At 37.4% G+C, this 21,108-nt stretch overlaps 1 protein-coding gene across 2 annotated transcripts; it reads left to right on the top strand.

The window, feature by feature from the left end:
* Positions 1-2,545: 2,545 nt before the first annotated feature.
* On the top strand, positions 2,546-20,398 carry LOC139974126 (uncharacterized). 2 transcript variants are annotated; one of them, XM_071981061.1, is made up of 5 exons: positions 2,546-2,871; positions 7,082-7,189; positions 10,775-12,935; positions 13,162-13,259; positions 13,745-13,880. In XM_071981061.1, exons 3-4 carry the CDS (start codon positions 10,800-10,802, stop codon positions 13,246-13,248), a joined length of 2,223 nt encoding a protein of 740 aa, XP_071837162.1. In that variant the 5' UTR covers positions 2,546-2,871; positions 7,082-7,189; positions 10,775-10,799; the 3' UTR covers positions 13,249-13,259; positions 13,745-13,880. The 2 variants fall into 2 exon arrangements, with proteins under 2 accessions (XP_071837162.1, XP_071837161.1); XM_071981060.1 differs by lacking the exon at positions 13,162-13,259 and adding an exon at positions 15,799-20,398 and having other exon boundaries at positions 2,574-2,871; positions 13,745-13,903.
* Positions 20,399-21,108: the final 710 nt, after the last annotated feature.

Here is a 21,108-nt window from a genome sequence, read left to right as displayed (position 1 = left end):
TCAAAGTCTTAAAGGCATTGAAGACTCTCCCCAAACGGCGTGCCGCCATCTTTAGAAAGTTGACTCCGTTGCTTGCAAGTGAAGTTTTTCTCTTGTTGCTACAAAATGCAGACAGTAATGAAACGTGATACCTTGTTGTCTTTAGCTGGACCTGAGATGTCCATCACTGTATCGTTTCTACACTGTGCCTTGGGTATTGACCGCAGGTGTTATGTACTGACTGTACATTAGTGTATAATTACCGACGGTAGCAAGCTATGTGTGTATTTTCTGGCATCGATGGTGGTGTCTAACACTTCTGTTACACCTCATTCGAATCTAGGTCAGATTACCGACGTTTCATTTTGCGCGAGTCTTTACACCCTTTAAACTATAAGTCTAAGGAAAATTCACTGTGTATAGCCGACTTTATTTGTTTACGCGGCTGGTGGCTTACCACTTCGGGGCATGTATAAATATTTGAGTCTTCTCACAGAAACGATGGAAGTCCAAATGTAGATTTTTTAATAGTAGTGGAGCTGTGTTAGTTAAGTAGTAAACCACAGGAACTGTTGTTTTCTATCAGTAAAGGCTCGCGTGATGCGCAACCAATCAAGCTCTGTGTCTCACAAGAGAGACATTTCCGTTATTTTCACGCACCTAACTAAGTGACGCACAGAGAGCTCACGTTAACTGAGGGTCTCCGGAAAGTGTCTGCCACTAAAAGCGAAGTTTATTTACGACCTTTGAAAAAGTAATTGTAAGTAGATCATTGATAAACATATCCGACGTGACTATCTTAATGTTTTTTGTTGTTATATTTTTAAGAGCATAAATGCTTACACAACTAAGCCCGTAGTTATGATCATTGAGACAGCAGTTTGAAAGGTCTCGCTTGCTTAGCATTTCTTCATCTAATAAGAAATAAGTTTCAAGTTAGTTAAACGAATGATCTGTCTTTAATTACCTTAATCTTTGTGACGAATTTACTTGAATCGAACCTTTAACGTAAAATATATGAGGAATAGTCTGACTTTACTGTCCACACAGCCTATGTACAGAACTGTGTTCATCTTATAAACTGTCCTAGAAACAAATCTGAATATTTGGGGAATTGAGTTCTCTCTATAATAGGGGATTAATCATTATAACGTAGGCTGTGTGACTGTATTCTATGTTAAAGGACGCTAGACTGCGTTATTAACGCGCTGCTTTCGTTTTGAGTTATTGACGCGGTGAATTCGCTTTGCGTTATTGACGGATGGTGTTCGTTTTGCGTTTTTGACAGTAAGTAACATGAAGTAGTAGTGGATAATAGTGGATAATACATGAAGTGAAGGAAGCGGAACAAAAAACCCTTGCGGGCTTGACGGGGTGCTTCGCTCCCTAAAATAAAGATAAAGAGACCAATCAAAGTACAACAAAGCAAAATACACAATTTCATACAATAGAACAATAAGACCAAAACAAAACAAAACAATAACAACCCCCCCCCCCCCCGCCCCCGAAAAAAATCCAGTGCATCTGAACACCTGAGTTTGTCCAAACAACAAGTTAGAGTCTTTCAATTACTTGTCAAGAGTTAGTATTTGTTTAAATAATAATTACTTAAGTTATACCTAAACGATTTTAAGCTAGGCTTGTCACTTATTGTTTTGGGTAATGAGTTCCAAAGTTTAGTGGTACGATAACGAAGGGTTGAGTGGAAAGAAGTGCGATTTACAGTATGCAAAAGAAGCGGAGGATTCCGTGTATTGTAGTTATGAATGAGGGAGTTCATTTGTGAAAAAGTTAAAGAGAGCGTCTGGTAGCAGATTGTGTATAAAACGATATGTGACTGAAGCAGTTCCTAGATTGATTATGTCCCGAAGTTTCAATAAATTTAATGTTTTAACATAACACCCTAATCCACCCAACCACCCATCCCACCCCTGCAACACCCACCAGTCCATCTTAATGGTGTTGCAAGACGTTTAGAATAGGGGGGGGGGCACAGATACGGGAGCTACATTGTTGGAATGGACACAGGCTAATAGTAATTTCAGCGCGGCGAATGGTCAAGGGACCGGCCATAGGACATCTGGTGGGTGTAAAGAGAGAAAAGTCCCCGAACCTTTGCTGTTTCTAGAACTTATGGTCAGCCACAAATCAATAGCGATTTGGAGGTATATACGTCAGGAAATGAAACTGCAGTACACGTAAGGAATTGTGCATCTTCCTGCCCATTTCATTTTACAAATATCATTTGAGGCACCAAGGTAAGGAACACGGAAAACTGTTTTACCTAAGGGTGGGGGTGGGGCTTGGTCTTGCTACTGTTGTTTCTTCACATCGTATCACTTCCTCTTCACCATTTCTCACATAATCGAAAACTATAAACAGTTTGATGCGTACTGAACAATAGTACATTGCACAATGTCCTTTAGAATTGCGTGAGTGTGTTTTGTCATGTAGTAGCAAATAAAACCAGTGACAATAACATTTTCAAAAATTCTGATTTATTTCATAAAGCCATAGTACATTAGAAACGTATACTTGATTGCGCTTACTGTGCATATAGTTACACAATGACAGGCAGTTCATTGTATTTCATTCAACTTACGAAACTGGGTATTTTCGTATTCTATATATAGCACAATAATGGCGTCACTATACATATGAGGAAACGGCGCACTGGATTGGAAGGGTTAACATATCAATGTCTCCACTAAATCTTGACTGTCATTTAAACTTCAATCAGGTTTTCAATCATTACGAACACTGATTAAACATAATAGTATATACTCAGTTATTTGAAATATCATCTCAAGTTTCAGAAATGGTGATAACAGACGGAGAACTTGGCGTGTTAAAAACCCGAAAGTTAAGAATAGTCTGCTTACATTCAAAAAGGTATGTACGGTACTATGTCTGCACCAGGCACTGCTCACATTGTAACTGCGTAATATAACAAGTAAAAACGGAGTCTATGAACACCTACTTTATTACAAATTGTCTATTTTGTATAATTTATGGATGTACATGTGTTATTATGTAATCGGAGTTAAGTGGCAATTGAGCTAGGAAGTTATTACTAATGTTTAGGCTGCTACTTAGAAGAAATGCCTTACATAGTCCTACGCTATTGTGTATTGCCGATAATGTAAACATTTCCGTAGTTAGTTAATACAGGCAACAACCTATAGGCAAAAGTTAACTGAATGTGAGTTCGTATCATAATGTTAAGTCGAATGGCAGTCTCAATGGCATCACAACATGCGTGCGGAGAGGGAGGCGGGCGTGGTGGTGTAAAGACCGGAGTGCACTAGGAGGATAAGAAGCCAAACTCTCTGTGTAAGTACATACCTTGTTAAGGGTGCTTCAATCAGAACTCAAAAGTACAGTGTAACACAACAGGCGACATCGTGCTTACTGCTGTGAAAATTTGGTGCCATGCCACCTCCCCACCCCCCCCCCCCCTCCCCTTCCCCTTGCTGTAAATATTAGTGATACAATGCTACCCCATGTCAGGCCATAATTCATAAGGGTAAAATAAAGGGCAAAATGTCATTAAATGAAATAACCGAATGTCAGCAACGGACCATATGATCCGTTAAGGAGTTATGATGAAGTCACTTGAATTTTCAAACTGCATCGTCAAACAACAGTAGTTTTTTGTAGATATAAATTAATATACTCTCATGTAAATGCTTATGTCAATGTAACGACGAGTTACCAGTAAAATACGTTTCTATGTAGCTGTGAGTCTTACCTATATACAATAACTTGGGTAATGATGAACATAGCGTTTACTCACATATTTTGACTATTAACTTAAAAGTTTAGTCATTTCACAGATGAGAGAAGTAACCCAGATGATTTATTTTTGCATTATCACCTATAACTAACGAGTTCAGCACCAGAGACAGAGACAACGATGCTTTAAATGATAGCTGTGCCGATGAATATCGCGCAAATGGAAAGCCATTTTAACATTTATTTAATAATTACAGATATCTCGAATTCATTTTCGGATATCTCGAACTTATTTCCAGATATCTCGAATTCGTTTCTAGATATCAATATTTAAAAAGTATTTGAGATATCAGAAATTGACTTCGAGATATTAAGAATTCGATTTAGAGATATTCAAAATGTACGGTAATTAGATATATCAAGAATTCGCACAATGGTTACACGTTGTGGTATACACGTACCTAAAATTGATAGCAAAGATGATACCCCTATCAAATAGTACATTGAGAAGCAACAGTTTTGACCAAGCTGATTTCCAAGTCCGCCACAATGCGTTTTAACCCATATTGTTACTGTCACATGTGAGTAAATATCATCAACTTTGATGCTGTATAGTGATATTTATGGTAATATTTGCATAAGATCTTCAACATCAAAAAATACAAAGTACTCAGCATGACAGTATGACAGTTGACAGTTGGGGCGCATTATAGACAAAATGCTGAATAAATCGAGCACTATGATGATGGACCACAATCCCAGAAGTCCATGTAACATCCAATGAGAACGCACCAATGAACGAGTGGAAACCTTTATACATGAACATGTTTACAAATGCGTCTGTTTATTTCTAAATGCCCAGTGTAAAAAGCTAATTTTGAACATGGTCCTGTTGATCAGTGGTTCAAACTCACAGAAAGTTGCCATCACGACTCATATATATATGCAATTTTCACTAGGCCCACTACCAGTACAACCACCCATAAAAAATAACATAAAAACCACAACAAGATATGATTTAGCTAACCAAAGTGTACGATAGTATACAGGAGTTGCTCAGTGGGTTAGTTCCATCGTAGCTATAAATAATAGTAATGACGCAGGTGTAAGGCCGGGTTCAATCCAATATTTGATCGCCGTCGATATATGTAAATGAACTTTTTATGTTACCAATACCTTCCTTGCACGCAATATTTAAACAATGCGTTGTTCGATCAAAACTTATGATGGTGTTGTTTACTCACAGTGTATGAACTAGTCTAAAGGTAAAATATGAATCTGTGTTGCAATATAATCGTGAATCTTCACACTCAACGTGTTTAGTTTACTCTAAAAGCCTCGGTAGGTAATGACTACTAACTGGAAACCTTGCACCATCACATTTCGTGGAGTTTTAATTGATGTAGAACTAATACACATATGTAAGCAACATGGAACTCATTTCTCGTTTATGTTTTTAAGATAAAAAATAGTTTCCCCTCAGAATTTCGATGATACAAATAACTGCACAACAGCAAAATATTTGATTTAATGTTTTTATCGGTGTAGATTGATAAATTCACATTAATTTGCTAATGTCAATGCAACGACTAACTACCGGTAAACTACGCTTCTATATAGCTGTGAGCCTTAGTTATATACAATAACTTAGGCAATGAGTAACACATAACAGCGTTTACTCACATAGTTTGTCTATTAACTTAAAGTTTGGTGAATCACAGATGAGAGAAGCAGCCCGGATGATGGAGTATTGCATTATCACCTAAGTCAAGAGTTAAGCACCAGCGACAGAGACAACAATGCTTTTAATCTTATATATGTGCCGATCAATACCGAACATATGGAAAGCCATTTTAACGTGTATTCAATAATTACAGATATCTCTAATTCATAGTCGGATATCTCGAATTCATTTCCAGAATTTGTTTCTACATATCAATACCTATAAAACGTACTTGACATATCAAAAATTGACTTCGAGATATTAAGAATTCGATTTAGAGATATCCAAAATATAATTCGAGATATCAAGAATTCGCACAATGGTTGCACGTTGTGGTATACACGTACCTAAATTGATAGTGAACATGATACCCCTATCAAATATTTCATTGCGAAGCAACAGTTTTGCACAAGCTGATTTCCAAAACCGCGTTTTAACCCGACTTGATACTATCACATGTGAGTAAATATCATCAACTTCTAAGCTGTAGTGATATTTATGGTAATATTTGTATAAGATCTTCAACATTAAAAAAAAATACAAAGTACCTAGCAAGACAGTATATAAGTTGAAGCGCAGTATAGACAAAATGCTGAATAAATCGAGCACTACGATGATGGACCACAATCCCAGAAGTCCATGTAACATCCAATGAGAACGCACCAATGAAAGAGTGGAAACATGAACATGTTTACAACTGCGTATGGTTATTTCTAAACGCCCAGTGTTAAAAGCTAATTTTGAACATGGTTCTGTTGAGCAGTGGTTCCAATTCACAGAAAGTTGCCATCAAGACTCATATGTGCAATTGCAACTAGTACACAACACCAATAATAAGTAACATAAAAACCACAACAAGATATGATGTAGCTAACCAGAGCATACGATAGTATACAGGAGTTGCTCAATAGGGTAGTTCCATGGTAGCTAATAGTAGTAATGACGCAGGTGTAAGGCCGGTTTCAATCCAATATTTGATCGCCGTCGATATATGTCAATGAACCCTTTATATTGTCAACAACTTCAACCCACGCACTATTTAAACAAGGTGTTGGTAGTTCACAACTTATGATGGTTTAGTTAACTCACAGTGTATGAACTAGTCTAAAGGTCAAATTTGAATCTGCGTTGGCAATCTAAACGTGTGTCTTTACACTCAACGTTTTTAGTTTACTCTAAAAGCCTCGATAAGTAATGACTTCTAACTGAAAACCGTGCACCATCACATTTGATTAAAATTGTAAAGGTTACAAAACTGTTTTGATTACTAATTGGAACCGATAAACCCAGTGGATATTTTGGAACATTCTGTTGCAAAGGTATATTCTTTTGTGGCAGTCATATTGCGGGATTCTACATATGACTTTTGGAAACTAGCATGTCTAGCTTTTGTCTTTTTTTTAGCGAAAACTATAAAAAATAAAGTTCCTATACACTTAACAAAGCATGCTAGCTAAAGAATAAAGATCAACGTTCCAGACAACTTCCATTAAATGACCGGTTTCGTCCATTTTGGGACTCATCAGACGAAAGTAGGAATCGAACCCCGGATCTTGTGTCACAGAAAGAAGACGGTATTTCTCGAGCGCATTGATTCTACTGGTATGTGACTGCGTATTAACTGGCTTTGTATATTATTTACAGAATGCTATCCTTGTGCTTTGGAATCTGACAAGGAATACAGAAGGAATACAGAACACCGGACCTTCGTGTCACAGAAAGAAGTATTACTTGACCACATTGATTTTTCTGGTAAGTAAATGCGTGTATATGGCTTCGTATAATTGTCCATGAGCGCGTATTAATCAAGTAATATATTTGTACAGAAAGCACCCCTTGTGCTTTTGAATCTGACATTGAACACAGAATTACATTTTTTTGTTGGTAAACCAAGCCGTTATTATTATCTTTCCTTGGAGCGTTGATATTTGTAAATTTAACAGTGGCGTAACCAGATTTTTTCACATGTTGGGCTGAGGGGGGCTGAGGGTGGCAAAGAAGAGTAGGGGAAAGTTTTGTCACTTTAGGTACTTTTGCAATATGCCCTACTCTCAAACACTTGAAACGGCATGGTAAAGGTACTATGAATGTTGTCCTTGTCCAAATTGAACAGTTCCGTCCGCGAAATGGTTGAAGGGACTATCCAACTAAAAGTATGAACTTGAGATATTGGAGAGAAAGTCAAGCGCGTAGTCAAGATTTCATCTAATTGAGGGCTATAGACGGATTCAATTTATTTACCTGTCGGCGTGAACGCTTTACGCTATCTGCGTGGTATCCAGGGGCCCGTCATACGGCCCCTGGTGGGATCCAATGTGGAGCCCCCGTGAGCTATACGATACGGAGGACTTTAGAGGCTTCAGAGCTTTCAAATTTTATCCAACCGGTTGAGGTTTGAGCCATGTTAAATTATATTAAAATGTTTAAACAACTGGATATAATTAGACTAATATTGCTTCGTTGGGTAGAAAATGTTGAAGTAGGTAATAAGTTACTCATAATAGAAACTAATTCTATGGTGTTCTAGTCAAATTCGTGGTACTGGGGCGGTCCCTAGTAATAAATAACAAACAACCCGATGGTTTCACAGCATGATACCATTGTAGAGTTTACAGTGTACAGCAGGGTTGCCAGTTTTCGTGTTACACAATCGGTCAAATTTAGAGAATTTACCGGCCAAATTGAGTGAATAAAGGCCAAAAACATATTTGTGTGATTTCTGCCCTTGTATACGTAGCCTAGAATTTGGTAGTTTTACATTCCATTTTCAATAGGGTGACTCTATGTAGGCTGCATGTGTAGATCAAAAGTATAGGTGACAAAAGGCCTAAATACAGCCATGCCTAAAAAATCTAAAGGTCATTAATGGGAATGAAGTATTATATAAATTTTTTTTGGGTGGGGCGCCCCGAACACCTCTGGCCAATAGCATGGAGAACGTCACTAAACACTTAGCTGATAATATTGTTTGCTCTGTGCCCATACAGTACATAAATGTATCGTTCACACTTTGTCCACAAAAGCCTATGTATTTTTGTAATTGGATGATTCATTTTCCAGTCAAATTTGTTATTTACCAAATCAAATGTAGAATTTGGATAACTTAAAAAACAAAAACTGATATAAAGATGGGAATTTGACAATTACGTTCAGTTCGCCTCGTGGCGATGACACAAGCAAAAGGATAGAATAATATTTAACTTGAGACGCAGGTGGCTATTATTTATTTGATAGTTCCCGTCAATTACGGATTAACGTCAACCACCAGAGGTTAAGATATATACACTACAGAGTTCCTGGCTTATTTACTGACAATTCTGACGATCTAATGATTGATACTGAACAAGAAATTGGCGATTGCAGTAAAGTATATACGAGTAGCCTATACATTATTTGGGTTGTTATCTCGCAACTTGCATAGAATATGGCAAGGTCGTTGCCCTAAACTTCCCATCCATCCTATTCTAACTTTATTGGGTTCTTTAAATTAATGAATCCTGGTATAACATTTCTCAAACTAGAAATTCCAGTCTCTATAATGCATCTCGGACACAGACTGTATTGTCAGTGAGGTGCATATTCTTGATATGCCTAGTATCATCCTATTTATAATCCATGTTGTTTTATGTGACATTTGTTTTCTGCTCAAATATCCGAACGTCACCAGTCTGAACAGATCCCTGGTCTGAAGTTCTGAGCAAATTCTAAAACATAACTAAATAGATTCGTATACAACCTGTGTGATTGCTTACGTGCCCGAATGATACAGCTAAGTACTACCCTGCAGTGAAATTGAGATTGGACAACTTTCCTGAGGTGCCCTTTGGAGAAGCTAATAGGGCGATAAGTATGGTCAATACCTTCTTGCACACTATATCAATGTTTGATTTGATTTGATTTATTTATTTGTTTTTCACGTGTAAATTTACAGTGTGAAGGAAGTCTTCCAAAAAGCGTACAACAGCTTAACAAAGTAGAAGTCTCCCTGTATTGAGAAAAAAAGAAAAGTATTTACATAACAATACAAAATAGAATAATTCGACAATCAATGAATACTATATATGGTGATAATATTTACTATAATAATTTGTTATCGTGCCAATGAATGGATGACTTATTAATAACTGGATATAACGTCTTTTGTCAGATGCTTTTTGAATATTTTACTGGATACTTTGGTTTTGAAACTCTCTGTTATGGAATTCCATGTCTTTATTGCACGATTTCTAAGACGAAGTCTCCCAATCGATGTTTTATACGAAAAGTAATGTGCGTTATCAGCATTCCGTGTGTTGTGGTGATGTATCACACTGTTACTAGTTAAAAAAATCATGAAATGTGTTAGGCAATAAACCATTCCATGCCTTATATGCAAACGTGGCAAGATTTACACGAAAAACGTCGGTAACTTTTAATAAATTGAGATTCTTGAAAAGTTGATTTGTGTGTTCACGAGGTGCAACACGTGAAATGTGGCGCATGGCTTTCTTTTGGAGAATAATAAGAGGATGAAGATTGGTTTCTGGCGTGCCAGACCAGATAATTGAACAATATGAGATGTGTGGAACGACCAAAGTTTGGTAGAGAGTCTTTAATATGCGCTCTGGTAGGAGAAATTTCAACTTTGATAATATCCCAACGCTTTTCGCTGCTCTCCTGCATACTGTAGAAATGTGCTCATGCCACGAAAGCTTATTATCAATATATACACCTAAAAACTTAGTAGTAAAAACTTGTTTCTGTCCTGATAGAAAGAACTGGTTTAGAGCAGGGTATGGCTGTTACAAAACTGCCACAAGTCTTCAAAGAAAGAAAACATTCACATTTAGGCACTAAATAACGCAATAGAAAAGGGAACGACGTTTTCATGACTTTGTATCAGTGCATTTAGAGAGTAATATCACAATCAGTGAGAAAATAGTAATGTTTCAAAACGACCCCTTCTGAAAGAATAGCCGCTTTTCCTTACTCATTGTTTATCACAACATTCACTGTGCGCAACTTGGGGTAATTATTGATCAAATATTGAGAGAAGAGTGGTAGTTTATGGTTTTGAATTTCAAAAATGCCTTTTTTATGACCTCAAATAACAGTGAAATGCCCGTGAACCCTCAATTCGGAAATGTCTCCTTTAAACTGCAGCTTTCATTTTGATGTTGCTAACGATCAGTGAATGAGAATATTTAGCACTGCTGAAACTGCATTCCTGGCATCCTTGTTGGCAATAATTCACTTGCCATAATGTTCTCTGAGTACCTCTCCTAGTACGTGTGTAATAACATTTGGAAACAATTACCATTATTACTATTTTTACCATATTACCATTACTATTTTCAGTGTACTCGAGAAAAAAAAACGTGCAATGGATGATTCAGACTGGTGGAAGAAAAACCCATGTCCGCTACACCCAGACTGGGGTCTCCAAGATATCTCCGACCTTGATCATACGAAACTGAAACTTCACATTGAAACAGATGACAATGCTAAAAGGGAGATGATGATCGAGGCAAATATCTATCGAGCCTTTCTCGAGAGCCCAAATGAGGACGGCACTCTATATAATCGGTCGCGAAACAGTCCTAGCCGAGCTCTGGATTACTTACAGCAAGCCGAGGATATCGTCGTCACTTCATGCGATTCGGAAGAAGCGATAACTGGATACGGCGTAGTTATTAACACATTTCGCATGTGGTTACGACGTGATTCGTCAGTTGAGTCAACTTTGAAGGAGTTGGAAGATAAGAAAAACAAATTCCCTAAGTACGAAGCATACGTGACTATTGTTCATGCATATATACTTGCATGGTTAGGGCCAAGATGGCGAACAACAGCCATGGTTCTGTATGGAAGTGCACTGAAGCATTTTCCTAAAAATTCCCAGTGGTTATTTGGTTTGGCACTAATGTATGGAAGGGAGGCCCGTCATCAGCGTGGAGTTATAGGTTGGAATTGCCCTTTACCTCAAGATATTATGACCCTTCTTCATGAGGAAAAACAGATTTTGCAGCAAGTTTTAAGCATCGATCCAAGCTTCCATCTTGCAAGAGCACATTATGGTCAAGTATTATTCAACTTGGACAGAAATTCTCAGCAAGCAGAAGGTGAATTTAAAAAGGCTTTTAAATTGGATCACAAAAATTGCAACATCGGTATTTTAGCAGCCAGATTCTATCGGCACAAGGGCCAATTTTCAAAAGCAGAAAACGTGCTGAAGAAATTGATCGAAGAAGTTAATCTTGCAGAAGTTCATGCTCAACTTGGTTTTCTCTACCGTACTCAATCATATCGCGAAAAGAAGGAGAATCGATCCATGTTACAAGAAAAGGCGCTGAAATGTTTTGAAAAAGCAGTAGAGCTAGATAGATGTCATTATCCTGCTTTGGTAGGAATTGGTGAAATGCAGGCAATGTTGGGTAATGAAAAAGAAGCACGTTTCATATACGAGGATCTGTTTGAGAGTGATTTTAAAGACCAGCTTTATCAAGAATCCAACGAGTACAGAGCTCTTACATCAGCTATCAAGCTTAACGTATTTACGCCTCTTGAACACATTACTTTCTCTCATAGGATCATTCAACTTGCCGTTGGCTTAACAGCTGATGGCGATCATATCATAACAGTCCCACCTTCCTCTCTAGATGAGACCAAAAATCGATGTATTGCTACTTTCGAGCAATACATAACGGAATCTGGAGGAGATTTAATCGTGGCGCGTCAAGCAAAACTTAAGCTTGCGAACGCAAATCTCTTGCTAGGGAATATTGAAGATGCACAAACACAATATGAAAAGTTGTATGACGACAGTATCATAAAAGGTGAACCTCCACAAGTCGAGGTTATTTTTGGTCGAGGAAAGTGTTATTTGAGAAGTGACAGTCCATCAAAGGAAAGTGATGGCAAAGCATGGGCAAATGTAATCCAAATGGCAGAGGAGTTAAAGCAAACTGATGCATGCTGCCTCTCGGATGAATTATATGCAGATGTTTATATGGCTAAGGCAAGGCTTAGCACTGGAGATGATAATTCGACACAGCTCAAGCTGGCCATTCATAAAGGCAGCCTCGAGGCGTGTTATAGGTACATACTATCGTTGCAAGAATTGCAAGCAAACTTCTTCAACGACATCAGCATCCCTGAAACACTACAGGAGGTCAAGAGGGTTTGTAGCGTTGGAAAACCATTGCACACTCAATTCACTGTTATACTTGATGATGGCTCGAAAGTTGTCCATAACTTGACAACAAAGAAAAACTTTATTCAAACAGCAGTTGACAGAGTAGTCAACTATGACATTAACATTACACAAACCATCGAAAACGAGAGGCTCCAAACAGTTCTGGACAAGCTGAGACAGTTACGCGAATACCGTATGAAGTATGAACTGGAGCTCCGTCTAAGTAGAGAAACAAATACATGGGGAAAATTGTATGCTGAAAGGTTCCTTGATGTTGTAGAGCTTGCAAAGCGACTACTAGATAAGTGCATTTCCGCATGTCAGGTAAGACTGATTACAGTAACTGAGCAAAAAAGGGTTTAGACCAGAAGTAAGATAAGTGTTTCACAAAACAAACGAATCTGACTGACTTCGGGCCTCTACTTTATCCTAACGATTCGTGTGATTACCAATGTGTGCCTTTAATTATTGAAATTTGTTCGCAAATATGTCACGAGTAGAGCAATGTATTCATTCTTTCTTACAAATCCCCTTCATATAAATCCTTTAGATCATGTCTGCATTGGTCATGAGGGGAACCCTGAGAACCATACAACTTCGTAACCAACCCCATAACCTTCATCTTTCTTACGTTTGAGGCAACGCAAGGTAAAATTCAAGTTCGAAAGCTATTCAATTTTATAGCGTTTGCAGTATAACTTGGGTTTTGTTGTTCACATATTGCAAAACGTGACCACGTGGGACTTCCACTTCATCTCCAAGATTTATCCATCAAAGACTTTAAGTATAGGATCACTGACGGCAGAAATGTAATCTTGATATAGGCTTTTGTAGTTCAAAGTAGTAAAAATGTTAGTGTCAGTAATGTTTCTATGGTTAATCCGTCGGCTCCTCAAAGCAAGCTCAGTTGTTAATGTTATTTTATACATGTTAGTAATAACACAACCGCATTCGCAGAGCATCGGAAAATGACTTTTAACACTATGTGTCCTTGACCCTTTGTGAGGCAAATCATAAATATGTCATTTTTATTGGATCTGAGGAATGTTATTATTTTTTATATATGTATAAATATATATATATAGTAATTAATTGTTAATTAAATGTTAATTGTTAACAATCTGTATTGACAGGACCTCGTGATAGACAATCCACCGCGATTTTCGTTGTTCCAAGTAGTATTTGATGGCAAAGCAGGGAACGTCGAAAAGGAAAGGTGTACTAGGGAAGTGACATCATGGGCAAAAAAGAAAGTCAAATTGCCCGAATACCTACTGGAGAAGATCACTAAGGTACTTTAATACTCACATAACAAGCCAGATGACAATGAGATGTTGACAAAATACATTTTTAAATGAATACATTTTCAGTGAAAGTCAACTGCAGGAGATTTGTTATCATTGAAACCAATAGGCATTTGTATTTTGAGTATTACATAGAACTGTTCAATGACAAAATAAGACTTGATGTTCTTTTCAATCAGTAACTTATGATGGCGAATGTCTCTGTGTGTTTTTGACGCTTTGCTTCGGGCCACGGTATCTCCAGAATGGAAACTTGGACAAAGTTAATGAGCAGTACGCGCATGCACGATATAAGGTAGACGAAGCCTACTGTGTCCTTGTGAATGTAAAATATTATTTGAAGTCACTATTTGTCGAAATGTTAAAACTATGTAAACACAAGTCTCAAGAAGGAGATCTCCTATAGATCCCATATTTTGAATGTGGATGAATCATATCGAGTACCAGAAGCTGATTGTGTAGGTGTCAGGTCATTTAAAGTCACCCGAGGTCAAATTAAGATAAATAGTGTAAACAAAATATCTCCTGGATGGACGCTTGGGCCAACCTCATACTTGGTATTCTGATATGAAATATTAAGAGAAAGAAGCTTGGCCTTTATTTAGTGGGCAAACGTCGTCCGTGCTCTATAAATTGGAGAAGCTTGTATATATTCCATATTTGGTATACAGTTATGCCCCATAATGAGTAGACGAAGACTAGGTCACCAGTGGTCAAATTTGGAAAACTTAGTAAACACGATATCACCTTAAGAAAAGCTTAGACCAATCTCACACTTAATATGTTGGTTTAAGATTGTAAAATCAGTATCTCAAGAGGGTAATTTTTGAGAACTGTTATAGTTTATATGGGAAAGTTTCGCATGCAATTAGGAAAGGCCTATTGGGTTTTGTGGAGGTCATAGTTCGTTTGAATGCACCAGAAGTAACAATATGATTTTTATTCAAATGGATCAACGTTTTTTCCAGTCATCACTTTATGATAGCGTAACAGTGCATACGAATAGGACGTTATTAACAACCGAACTCAGAATGATTGAAAACTGCATCTATGCTACTAGAGGCTTGTTCATCATGTCAACAAGCCACGTTAGCACAATTCTTGTCGAAGCTGCACAATGACAGTATAAAAATTAGGGCAAATGTCGTCATAAGCATGTTACAATGATTACATCAAATTGGTTGCAGAATACATGGGAATTTCTCTTAACCAGTCACCTATTTAGATGACCTCAGATGGTCAAATGTTTTCACAATATCTTTCAATATCTGAATGAATGGATTGCACAGTTATTTCAAAACAATTATATCTCTGCCATGCAGTCACAATTAGTTGAAGTTTTACTTTCGTTGCTTACTACTGTCAAGGGTTACGCATGGTATATAACTTAATCGCTCATAAATAAAACAAAGTTTAAATGGATATGTTAGTCATTCGAAATGCATTTATACATATATATATATATATAGGTATACTTATTTGGTTACTGGTAAATTGGACAATTTGGTGTAACGGTTTGGAGTAATGCTAAAGTGGGGAATGGGCCCAAGACTTCACACTGATGAGACCAAAATCTTCTCTTGAAATGTTCTCTTCCAAAGAATGGAAAGTTACAGATACGCTTCCATAATTTGATGACAGATGAAAAAGATATAAAGGCAAACATCAGTATCGCAATTGTTACAACTGCTACCAAAGTTTCCTTTTTTATATCTGATAGCCCTCCAATGTTACATTCTTGAAACTAAGCATTGTGTCTCCATAGATATGAAATACCGCCGATATTAAGTACTAATTACTAGACACACCTTTCTGTATCCATTTTTCAACCAGTAATAATAACATATAAAAATCAGACAGCTTGTTTTATTCTTTCATTTTAGATTCAACCAATGTACGACAAGAACAATATGTGGCTGTGGGCAATTCATCATTTAGACAACTGGCGTAAGCACAGTGCCGCACGTTGCGATATTGGGGAGACATTTACCATAGAATTGGATTCTGATCCGAAATTTGCTACTCTTAAAACTGACGACATTGTCAAAGACAGCTGTAAAGGTGTGGTGAACCTGGTAGTGGATTTACTTAACACTTGTTGCGAGAAGCTCTCGGGAGCTTCAACAGTCGCTGGAGACGTATAGGTTATCCGGAAAGCAGTACAACCAAGTGCGGCGGAACCGGGGGGCACAGGGGGCACGTGCCCACCCCCCACATTTCCTGAGGTTAAAAATGTGCCCTTTTTCTACATAAAAAAATGTACCCTTGATCACCTTATTAGGTCAGCGATATTTCAGTAAGAGATCTAATCCTAATTTAGAACTATCAGGGGCGTAGCCAGTATGTAGCACCGTAGGCCCGGACCTATCGTTGATTAACAGACTTTATATGTATAGAGCTGCATCACGTTGTTGCCTGTTGTTGTCACGATCGGCGTTCCAAGTTCCAAAACATCCATTCCGATAAACATTTACTAGCTACAGTTGTATCAAAGACAATTACTGGCTATAGTTGTAACAAAGACATTTCTTGCCTATCTTTGTATCTACAAATATCAGAATTTGAAAAGTAAGACTACTCTGTACATGTACCTTGCTAATTTTAAATACATTATGTAGTATTGAATTACGTAATATTTTAACTCGTTTGATTTTTGGGGCTTAAAAGTGATATTGAATGAGGTGTCTCAAGTTAGCAAGAGGCCAGGAAACCAGAATGAACACTAGGGAATCTGGGGGGTTTGTAAAACCAAACATTTTCTTTATTTTTCGCCAACTGATGGGGGCGCTCCGCTCAAATAGTCGTGCCTACAACTTTGCAAATCCTGGCTACGCCCCTGACTATTAATGAATTTCTGTGGGTCAAACTCAAAACTATTTCGAATAGAAAAATTCTTTAAGCTCTTAACAAGAAATAAGCTCTAATTCGGCAGTTTCCTACTTTAGCAATTATCATGATTTCACCTCATTTTGTCTCGAAAGAAAACTTGTTCCTTGTTTCCCAATTGCACATTGGATATTGCAGTGTTAGTATCATTTTTCCTTGAAAGGGGGGGGGGGGGGGCGTTGGAGTGATGTGTATACGCAAATAAGATAATACAATAAGAGTTATAAAGGGTACTAAATATCAAGCTGCATCAGTCCAATCAAATTTCTGCAAAGTGCCCTTTGACGTTGTTGCCCCATCCCCCCCCCCCCCCAGATTAAAAGTGCTTCCGCCGCCCTTGAGTACAACGTGTTAGCAACATTACATATTACACATTTCCCGTATTCAGGCTCTGTTTGAGCGCATGTGTATAATTGCTTAACTGCGTTAACGTAAAAACCGACTGAAATGTTAAATATTATGATATTATTCCAGTAAAGCATTGTAAATTTATAATTTCTTATTGAATATTTCAATGTTGGAAGTAAAACACTTTTGTCAATAACAACCAGCTGTTTATAAAGTAAACTGTTACAGTTTATTTTCCTGTTTTAATTGTTAATTGTGTACTTTGGTATATTTGTATGTACGTTTGTGCAATTGTAATACGCGTAGTATTAACAAGCAGAAGCAAGATAGCGGCAAGACTTACTCTGTTTTCTCCACCAACTAGAACGAATAGCATACAAGTGGTGAAGTCGTGTCTTTACATTATATAGTTCGTCCCCTTTTTGTAATGTCCATTGCGTACTTTGTTAGGCAAAATATGAGAATTATCCTGTGAAATGGTTACATTACACCGTGATATCGTATACATAAACCGTTATACACGGCGATATCTTAACTCAGCTTCGATTATGTGATTGTGTGTATTTGATCAACTCTTAATTTCGGATCTAGTTTTAATCCTTTTCTACGACGATTGTATGTTTAACATTGTTGAAAAATTAATTATACATATGTGCTCAGTGTCCAGGGACTCACTTATTACATATCACATATCAGTGCAGAAATTTTCTTCACATTTTGCATGACGTTTGCTTTTAATATAATAGGCCTACGTAAATACTCTTAATTTTAACATTCTTTGTTAACATTCTGCAGTACTATCATTTCATATTTAAGCACATGTGAGTACTTCCCCCCCCCCCCCCCTTATTTTTCTTCACTTTTCATTTGTGCAATTTGTGTGCATACATTCAGATACCGATTTAGAACTTGTTCATTGATATCATATGTTTTTCCTTTTTCTAAAATTCTGAGTTGCAAGGATTTCATTGAATACGGCAATAAATTAGATTTCCAGTCCAGCTTGGTCAGAGAAATCGGCAAGTCTTCATTTAAAGTAGCATTCCAGACTTTAACAATTGAAAGGTGACAATCCTGAACAAAATCAAGACCAAAACGTATTCACTATATTCTTAACGTTTACGGCCTAACAAATATCATCACTAAGCACAGACCTTTTTCTCACCGTTTACGTGCAGGCTATGTTCAGTGCCAATCGTTCTGTGCATGATTAAGTCTACAAATACATACAACATGTATCTGGTTGCTATGGTAATTGAAGATCAATGTAAAGTTGGGCAACAAGTCGTTCTCGCTTTGAGCACTAATTTAAGTAAGGAAGATACATTTAGATAACAAAGACATAACAAGATAACAAAGGTTATCTAGGGTTAAAAGTCTGTAAAACTTTGTTAAACTTCAAAAGAAATGTTTAGATAAACTAAATACATGGTCTACCGTAAACAGCACAAGAACGTTATCATTCTGCGGGGGTCAATGTCTGAAAACCTTGTAAACTCGATAATTTTATAATTGAACTTACGTGAGCTTCATACGCGGTAAGTGGATCCTTTTAAGATCGTTTTTTTTTTCCGTTGATGCCAAAAGTCCTTCGAGGTTACCTTAAGAAAAAGTGTGACAACTTTTTTAAGCAATAACTTCAAAAGTATAAAGCATGGATAAACTTGCTGTGTGCATTTTCCATAGTAAGTGCAATGCCATATTGGTTATTTCGTATACATAGTTTCTAATATCATTTTAGGTTACCATTGACAAAAGTCTAAAAACCTTGTGTTTTGAGAACTTCCAAATATTCAATATTTGATGAAATTTATAATAAGTGTGTTGGTGCAATTCAGTGATAACAAGAACGGTATTTTTTTTTTCTGTAGAGGTCAAAAGTAATGAGAGCTCAAGACAGGTCAAAGTCTTAAAGGCATTGAAGACTCTCCCCAAACGAAGTGCCGCCATCTCTAAAAAGTTAACTTTCCGTTGCTTGAAATTGAAGTTTTTCTCTTGTCGCTGCAAAATGAAGACAGCACAGTAATGAAATGTGATACCTCGTTATCTTTAGCTGGACCTGAGATGTCCATCGCTGTATCGTTTCTACACTGTGTTGTGTATATTGACCGCAGCTGTATGTACTGACCTTACAATAGTGTATAATAACCGACGGTAGCAAGCTATGTGTGTATTTTCTGGGATCGATGGTGGTGTCTAACACTTCTGTTTCATCTTATTCGAAACTAGTTCAGAATACCGGCGTTAGACGTTTCTTTTTTTCGCGAGTCTTCACACCCTTTAAACTATAAGTCTAACGAAAATTCACTGTGTATAGCAGACTTTGTTTACGCGGCTAGTGGCTTTTCTTGTAACCACTTCGGGGCATGTATAAATGTTTGAGTCTTCTCTCGGATACGGTGGAAGTCCAAATGTAGATTTTCTAATAGTAGTGTAGCTGTGTCAGTTAAGTAGCAAACACCAGGGACTGTTGTTTTCTATCAGTAAAGGCTCGCGTGAGGCGCAACCAATCAAGCTCTGTGTCTTACAAGAGAGATATTTCCATTATTTTCACGCACGTAACTAAGTGACGCACAGAGAGCTCACGTTAACTGAGGGTCTCCGGAAAGTGTTTGCCACTAAAGGCGAATTTAACGTATATACGACCTTTAAAAAAGTCATTGTACGTAGATCATTGATAAACATATCCGACTTGACTTTCTTCTCTTTTTTCCTTTTAAGAGCATGAACGTTGTGTTAGTGACATAACTAAGCCCGTAGTGATTATCATTGAGACAGCAGTTTGACAGGTCACGCTTCCTTAGCATTTCTTCATCTAATAAGAAATAAGTTTCAAGTTAATTAGACGAATGATCTGTCACTACTTACCGTATTCTTTGTGACGAATTTAGTTGAATCGAAGTTTTAACGTAAAATATATGAGGACAAGGTTGGCTTTACTGTCAACACAGCCTATGTACAGTCCTGTGTTCATCTTATAATCTGTCCCAGAAACAAATCTGAATATTTGGGGAATTGAGTTCTCTCTATTGTAGAGGATTAATCTTTCTAACGTAGGCTGTGTGACTGTAATCTAAGTTAAGGACGTAAGATTTCGTTATTAACGCGATGCTTTCGTTTTGCGTTATTGACGCAGTGTCATCATATTGCGTCTTTAGTTCAGTTCGTCCAAATTTGGTCGATTATTGTACTGAACTTGTTACGTTAGAACGACTGAATACATATAACTCAGCTAATTGGCTATATGTATTAGTCTGTTTCTATTACGTAACGGTCCTTCATTACGATTGTTCATTGATTCTTTACTTTGTTTGCATTAATATGTTGAGACAAATCACTTTGAAAATGAGATGGCAAATAAAACCAAAAAAAAAGTTTCACTAATCAGACACTTAAAAGACCATTAATTTTAATTTAACTAGCTTAAAGAATAGTGTTCCAATTTCTTGCAGCATAACACCCTCATAAGCCACACACTCCACCCCTACCAGACCCACCAGTCCATATTAATGGTGTTACAAGACATTTGGGATTGGGGGAACACAAATATGAGAGTCACTTTGGGGGAGGGGCCGCATAATAGTAACTTGAGTACGGTCAATTAAGGGACCCGCCATAAGACCCCTGATGTGTCTCAAGAGATAAAAGCCTCAGAACCTTTGCTGTTTCCAGAACTTAGTGATCATCTTATTAAAATCAAGACGTAAGGAGTTGCGCATCTTCCTGCCTACTGCATTAGACAATGAGAAATTTCATTTGGGGCACCAAGCAAAGGGAACACGGAAAACCGTTTATCCTTAGGGGGGGGGGGGTGGGGGCGGGCGATTACGCTTGGGGTTGCTGACTGCTGACCCTTCACATCGCATCACTTTTTCTCCCCATTTTTTTACATAATCGAAAACTATTAAAGAGTTGATGCGTATTGAACAACAGTACACTGCACAATGTCCTTTAAAATG

The sequence above is a fragment of the Apostichopus japonicus genome, chromosome 9, assembly GCF_037975245.1.
Source record: "Apostichopus japonicus isolate 1M-3 chromosome 9, ASM3797524v1, whole genome shotgun sequence".
Lineage (NCBI taxonomy): Eukaryota > Metazoa > Echinodermata > Holothuroidea > Aspidochirotida > Stichopodidae > Apostichopus > Apostichopus japonicus.
Note: the sequence above shows the minus strand (reverse complement) of the source record. Positions and strands in the feature narration are given on the sequence as shown.

What these genes read in the sequence shown, in the direction of transcription:
- LOC139974126 (XM_071981060.1), top strand. Translation starts at nt 10,800, where the DNA reads ATGGATGATTCAGACTGGTGGAAGAAAAACCCATGTCCGCTACACCCA. An exon ending in AGTGCATTTCCGCATGTCAG is followed by an intron (nt 12,936 to 13,744) that starts GTAAGACTGATT and finishes CTGTATTGACAG; the next exon opens with GACCTCGTGATAGACAATCC. An exon ending in TACTGGAGAAGATCACTAAG is followed by an intron (nt 13,904 to 15,798) that starts GTACTTTAATAC and finishes CTTTCATTTTAG; the next exon opens with ATTCAACCAATGTACGACAA.